The 6,574-nt window shown below is 45.5% G+C and overlaps 1 protein-coding gene across 1 annotated transcript; it reads right to left on the minus strand.

Moving 5' to 3' along the window:
- Positions 1-1,355: 1,355 nt before the first annotated feature.
- LOC137589667 (serine/threonine-protein kinase pim-3-like) lies at positions 1,356-2,189 on the minus strand. The gene has a single exon (XM_068307529.1). The coding sequence runs from the start codon at positions 2,187-2,189 to the stop codon at positions 1,356-1,358; it is 834 nt and encodes a 277-aa protein (XP_068163630.1).
- Between the last annotated feature and the right edge of the window lie 4,385 nt (positions 2,190-6,574).

The raw sequence follows: 6,574 nt of genomic DNA on the forward strand, positions 1-6,574 counted from the left end.
AAATGTTTGTGATTCCTGAACGGGACTAAAAAAAAGTCACGCAACTGATAGATAATATCAAATTTATTTAGATATTTTAGAAAATATTGCGCACACAAAGAACAGTCAACAGGCTGAGAACTCACACAACCCCTCAGGGTGTGACGAAGGTTGGTTCACACACACACACACACACACACACACACACACACACACGCTGGTGTTCAGTGGGCGGTACATTCACAGACCAGCATGAAGGTGGACATGTTTGCTGAGACAGGGATGACTGATTGGCCGGGCTAAATGTCAGGTGGGTGGAGGGGCGGGGCTGAGGTAGCTTTCTTTATCACTGGTCACTACTGGGGAAGAGGTTATGACCCGGATCAGCTGGTTCTGGGTCAAAGGTTCCGATCTGTTTACTTTTCAGTCTGAATCCAGAAACCGTGGAACCTTCATGGACCCTGTTCTCAGGTGGAACCTGTGTCCGGACCACAGTCGTTTTAAACTCACCGTCTGCAGAACTTTCTGGATCTTCACAGCGAGCAGAACTTCTGTCCTCAGCGACTGGAGACGGAGACCACAAAAAATGACTCGAGCTTGAAATACGAGTCAGTCTCACCACTCGAGAATTTATGTCATTTTACACGCAATTGTTTTTGTGTCTCCATGGCGACAGTTTGCTGCTGGGCGTGGCCTCCAAAAGGTTTGTTTTTATTCAACTTAATTTGACATGAATCGCGGAGGCGGGGCCTCCATCTACAGGTGAGATCTGATCAGAGTACCTTCTCTGACTGGCATAGCCAACACAAAAAAAAACCTTTCGCTTTGTCCCTGTTAGAAAGTTAGAAAGGACTGGAAATATTTTTTTACTTCAAGTAATAAACTCCCTCATCTAGGGCGCAGATACTTCACCAGTTTAAACCTTTCTTTTCAGATTTAGCTTGAAGCGCCATCTAGTGGGCAGTGATGCTAGTTACACATTTTCACTTTTCAACACCTGGGAACGTTATCCCTTTACTGTCAGGGTCCATGTGGTTTATATCAGAGTGAAAAGCCACTTCAGTTCCATCATTACGGTGGGCTGTATTTGTGTTCGTGTGCTTCCTGATTTCATTCTCCCATTATTCATGAGTGACAAATGATAACCTACTTTGAATCATTTTATGACATGCAACCAAAATTACTGAATCAGCTTTTAACATCCCTCATGTAGTATTTGTGCTGACATAAAACATGAACTCGGACACAAAATTATCACACAAATTTATTGACAAAAGATTTACTAAACAAATACACATGTTATATACAAGAAAAGATACAGGCAGTGATTCAGTTTCGCTCAGGGACGATGGGCCAGCAGGGGGTTGACTTATGGTTCATTCCAGCCAGGAATGACTCAGGAGCTGCTCCAGAGTGGGACGCTGCTGAGGGTCCTCAGCCAGACACAGACGCAACACGTTTTGGCAGTTTGGAGACAACTTCTGACTGATGCAGAGGCTCTTCAAAAAGTGTTGGTGCAGCATGTTATAGAGAACCACTCCCATCTGCCACACAGTAACAGGCCTGCTACTGTACACTGAACTCCAGGACCACTCTGGTGGGTAATAGGAAGGGGTTCCACGATATATACCTTCGATTGTGTCCCCGTCATTGATAAACATGCTTAGACCAAAGTCAATTATCCTCAAACGTGGAACACCGCTGCTGATGTCAACCAAGATATTTTCCCTTTTGATGTCTGCATGGAAAATCTTGTTGGCATCAAGTTCTCTGACAGCTTCCACCAGCTGCTTGAAGAAGAGTCTGGCCTCCTCTTCCTCCAAAGTACCTCCTCTGGACTTGCTGTAATTCAAGAGGTCAACCGCTGGAAATGGACATTCCATGACGATGATGAGCTCCTCCTCCAGGTCGTAGTGGTCCAGGAGGGAAATGGATGCTGACTGGCCAACCGATCCTCCTGCTTGTTGACTCATCTTCATGAAAAGCACTTCAAGAGGCATCTTGCTCCTGTCGTCGTCTTCACGGAAAACAAGGGTCTGGGGAATGTGCTTGATCGCTACGTGGACAAAATCTTCCTTCCTGTAACCCATGTACACAGATCCCTGGCCTCCATCACCGAGTCGGTACAGTTGACAATATTTATCCTCAAACTGATTCTTCTTCTTCTTCTTCACTGGACTGATTTTCTTGTCCGGCTCCTGTGTCTCCATGGACTGAGATTGAGACCCACGTCTCCTGGTATGGATTTTCTTCCTCAGGAACGTTCTTAGTCCTGTCATTGGCATCAGAAAACACTGAGTTAGTACCTTCACTACCTGATTACAATGTTACTATTCTACTATGTAATTTAAAGCTTTTAAATTACGTTAAACCACAGGAAAGCAGCAACTAAATATTTAAATAAGAATTAAATATATTATATGTGACCAGGCTATGTGTGGCCAGCCGGACAACACCGAGACACACACACAGTCTGAGGGCTCCCCAAATGTGGGTTCTATTTCCCGACTGTTCTCCCCCCCAACTCAGGTAGAGGACAGCATTAAATTTGGTCGAATTGGCAGTTTATTAAAACATAAACAATAAAATTTCCATTTACCTCCCCGAAACGATTTGGAGGATAATAAAGGAAAAATAAAAGATAACAAATAAAACTTTGATTAAAACTAAAACTTAACCTTCACAAGACAACACCAGACAAGACAAGACAACAGTAGTGGCAATTTCTATAAAATAAAATACACACTCCTGAGCATCATTCTAAAAATACATGTGCAATACAACATCACAGAAACATCTTGGATACACAGTACATTGTAGTTATTACACATACCTTAATATCCTAAACAGGGTTTCACTTCTAGAAATGACGACGAACACTTGAAAAGCACGTCAAGCGGTGTGCTCTCCCCTCTGCATAAACGGACTCAGTCAGCAACATCACCAAAATAATTCTTTCATATAATGCCCAAACTGAAATAACAACCTTAAGATTACTTACGCCAAGAAATTAATCTTATCCTCCACAACGTGGTCAATTTGGCGTCTTTTTCAAACTCGGCGATAACCACCTGTCTCCGCTCCGCATCTGTCTCATCCACAACGTGAGTGTGCGACTGCAGCGCGCCAATTACGTCCCACGTGACCCGACGTCAGATGCATAACTTTCGCGCCACTAACATCCCACGTGAACAGACGTCAGATGCGTAACTTTCGCGCCACTAACATCCCACGTGAACAGACGTCAGCCCAGGTAAACGTCCCGTGGACGCAACTAAAAGTGCGACTCCTACTGGCCAACCAACAACGTAACACCAGGCAGCATGAAGAAATGTGTAACCGCTTTATTATAAATGCATTGTCTATTTGACCTGGCTACATTCTCCCCTGCCTGAAGTCAACGTCCCGGTGACTTCCTACACATCATCTCCTGCATTAACTTTTGAAGTATAAAGCACCATACCTGCTAGTACTCGAGACAGTACATCTGGCGTGAAAGACACAGTGTTACATGCTGATGTAGGCAAGTTGAATGGATTTCAATTTTTACCCGCGGTTGTTCTAAGACTTCTACGCGGGGCGGGTGTAGGTGGGGTTGCACTGGTTGGCTCCACCCTCTGCCGCGGCACAGGTACTGGTCTCTCTGACAGTTCTCTAGGCAAACCCGGGCTTTCTATCACCTGCTCCAGGTGAGGGGAGCAGTCTTCATCTGGGCTGTGGCTCGTGTCTGCAACGTCTGACAGTCGCTCACTTCCAGTTTCACTTATGGTCTCGTCTTCTAGGTGGCTTCCTAGGTTATCTAACTCTTGATCACTAGGATTTTCAACTTGTTCCACCAATAGGAATTCAGGGTCTGAATCTGTGGATTCGGGGTCTGCCTCATCTTCGTGCTGGTGAGGAGAAAGATTTGTTTGGTGGTCCTGCCTTGGAGATGGAATGGGCTCAACGCAAAGTCGGAGGTTAGACCTATGAACTCTTTTCAAGGGACCTCCATTCACAGGGACTACTGAGTATGTTGTTCCCTGTACCTCAATAACTTCATAAACTTTTGAGGACCATGCATCTTGAATCTTATTTCTGCCTAGAGGACGATGTCGAAGGTACACATACTGTCCTATCTCAACAGGTGGACAGTGAACTTTTGCATTTTGACGGACCATTCTTTCTGCAGCTTTTCTTTCAGCTACTGCTCGTGCTCTCTCATGTGCATTCTGCAATCGCTCTCTGTGAGCAGCGAGCCAGTCTGCAGTTTCATCTTTGTCTTCTTGTTGCCCCAACAGAGCATCCACTGGGAGATGGGGTCGTACCCCAAACAACATGTGGTAGGGTGAGTAACCAGTTGAGGAGTGTGGCGTAGCATTATAGGCGTATACCAATTCAGCTAGATGTTCAGGCCAGCGGCGCTTTTTCTCGGGAGGAAGTGTTTTCAAGAGGTCATGCAAGGTTCGGTTGAACCTCTCACACTGGGGGTTTCCTTGTGGATGATGAGGTGTAGTACGTGTCTTTTTCACCCCGTACAATCTGCAGAGTTCAGCAATAACAGCACTCTCAAAATTTCTGCCCTGATCTGAATGCAAGCGCTCGGGGACCCCGTATTTCATGAACCACTCCCTTAAGATAACTTTAGCAGTGGTGTCAGCTCTCTGATTTCGTGTCGGGAACGCCTGACTGAACTTGGTAAAAACATCGGTGAGTACCAGAACATTTTCACATCCATCACTTGCACGTTCAAGTGTAGTGTAGTCTACAGCTACAACTTCAAGAGGACGGGTCGCTAAAAATGGAGTCTGGGGTGCACGGATCTTGGGTTGTGGCAGTTTAGTTAGGACACACCTCTGACAATTTTTAACCCATTGTTCAACCTCTTCATGCATACCTCCCCAAAAACATCTCTGCTTTAGAAGTCCAAGTGTGCGTTCTATCCCTTGGTGGCCCATCTGATTATGCACACTGGTGAGCACCTTTTCTCTGAGACAAGCAGGTAACAACAGCTGAAAACATTTTCCAAGGCTCACATCCTCAATTTCTCTATACAAGAGTCCATCTTTTTCTGTCAACCTGGGCCATTGTTTCAATAGGGATCGCACTGGAGCAGGTAGAACTTGTCTTTCCTGAAAAGAGGGTTTCTGTTTCTTATCCCAGAACACTTTCAAAACCCTAAGTGTTGGGTCTGAGGCTTGCAATGTCTGGAGTTCAGTTTTGGTATAACCAGGGAGCGTGGGGGTGTTACTATGCAACAGACCATTCTCTCCATCATTGGGTTCTGAGACTTTTAATTGTCTCACCTGGTGGTGTTCCACCCATGCGGTCCCCAACTCTAGCCCTACAGCCGTGCCTGTTCTAAGACTGTCACAAATTGCAACACAACCATCAAATTCTGCATCCTCCGACTCAGGATCAGACTCATTCAACGCTGGCTGTCTAGAGAGAGCATCGGCCGCTGAGTTACAACGACCAGGCCGGTACTTGACTTCAAAATCGAACACAGCCAACTGTGCAACCCAGCGCTGTTGGATAGCACCTAGCTTAGCAGTAGAAAGGTGGCATAGCGGGTTGTTATCAGTTAGGACTGTGAACTTGGATCCCAGCAGATAACTCCTGAACTTCTCAGTTACAGCCCATTTTAACGCAAGAAGTTCCAATTTCATACTGCTGTAGTTTCTGTCATTCTTTTCCGCGCCTCTCAGTCTGCGACTAGCATAAGCTATGACTTTTTTCTTTCCACTCTGAACCTGACACAACACTGCACCTAAGCCAAGGTTACTAGCATCCGTCTCTAGGACAAACGGTAAGTTGAAGTCTGCATAACCAAGCATGGGAGCCTTGGTTAATTCTTCCTTAAGTAGTTCAAAAGCATGGGCACAGGTAGGTGTCCACGCTGCCTCAAACAATTTGCTGACCTTAGCTGGGCACCTCTCTTTACCACATGCATTTACAACCTCATGGAGAGGTCCTGCCACCTGTGAAAACCCTTTAATGAACCTTCTGTAATAACTGCAGAACCCCAAAAAGGATCTGAGTTCTTTTACATTATTCGGAAGGGGCCAAGCCTTCACTGCACTGATCTTATCTGGGTCAGTACCCACACCCTGAGCTGAAACCTGATGACCCAAAAACTTGACCTCAGACTGAAGAAAGTGACATTTTTCCACTTTTACTTTTAAACCTGTCTCCTTTAACCTCTTAAGGACTATTTCCAGTCTCTTCAGGTGTTCTTCAAAAGTGTGTGAAAACACTAGCAGGTCATCCAAATAAACCAGGACCATTTGGAAAACAAGATCACTCATGGTTGCCTGCATTAATCGTTGAAAGGTTGCAGGCGCATTGCATAACCCAAACGGCATTCGCAGATATTCATAAAGGCCAAACGGAGTTATGAAAGCTGTTTTGTGTCTATCTCTTTCATGGACAGCAACTTGATGGTAACCACTCGCAAGATCAATGCTGGAGAAAAACTCTGCACCGCTCAGGGCATCCAAACTTTCATCAATACGGGGCAATGGAAACGCGTCACGCCGGGTTTTTAGGTTCAGCTTCCTGTAGTCTACACATAGCCTTAGACTACTATCAGGCTTCCTGACCAAGACTATGGGAG

This window comes from Antennarius striatus, chromosome 22, assembly GCF_040054535.1.
Source record: "Antennarius striatus isolate MH-2024 chromosome 22, ASM4005453v1, whole genome shotgun sequence".
Classification (NCBI taxonomy): Eukaryota; Metazoa; Chordata; class Actinopteri; order Lophiiformes; family Antennariidae; genus Antennarius; species Antennarius striatus.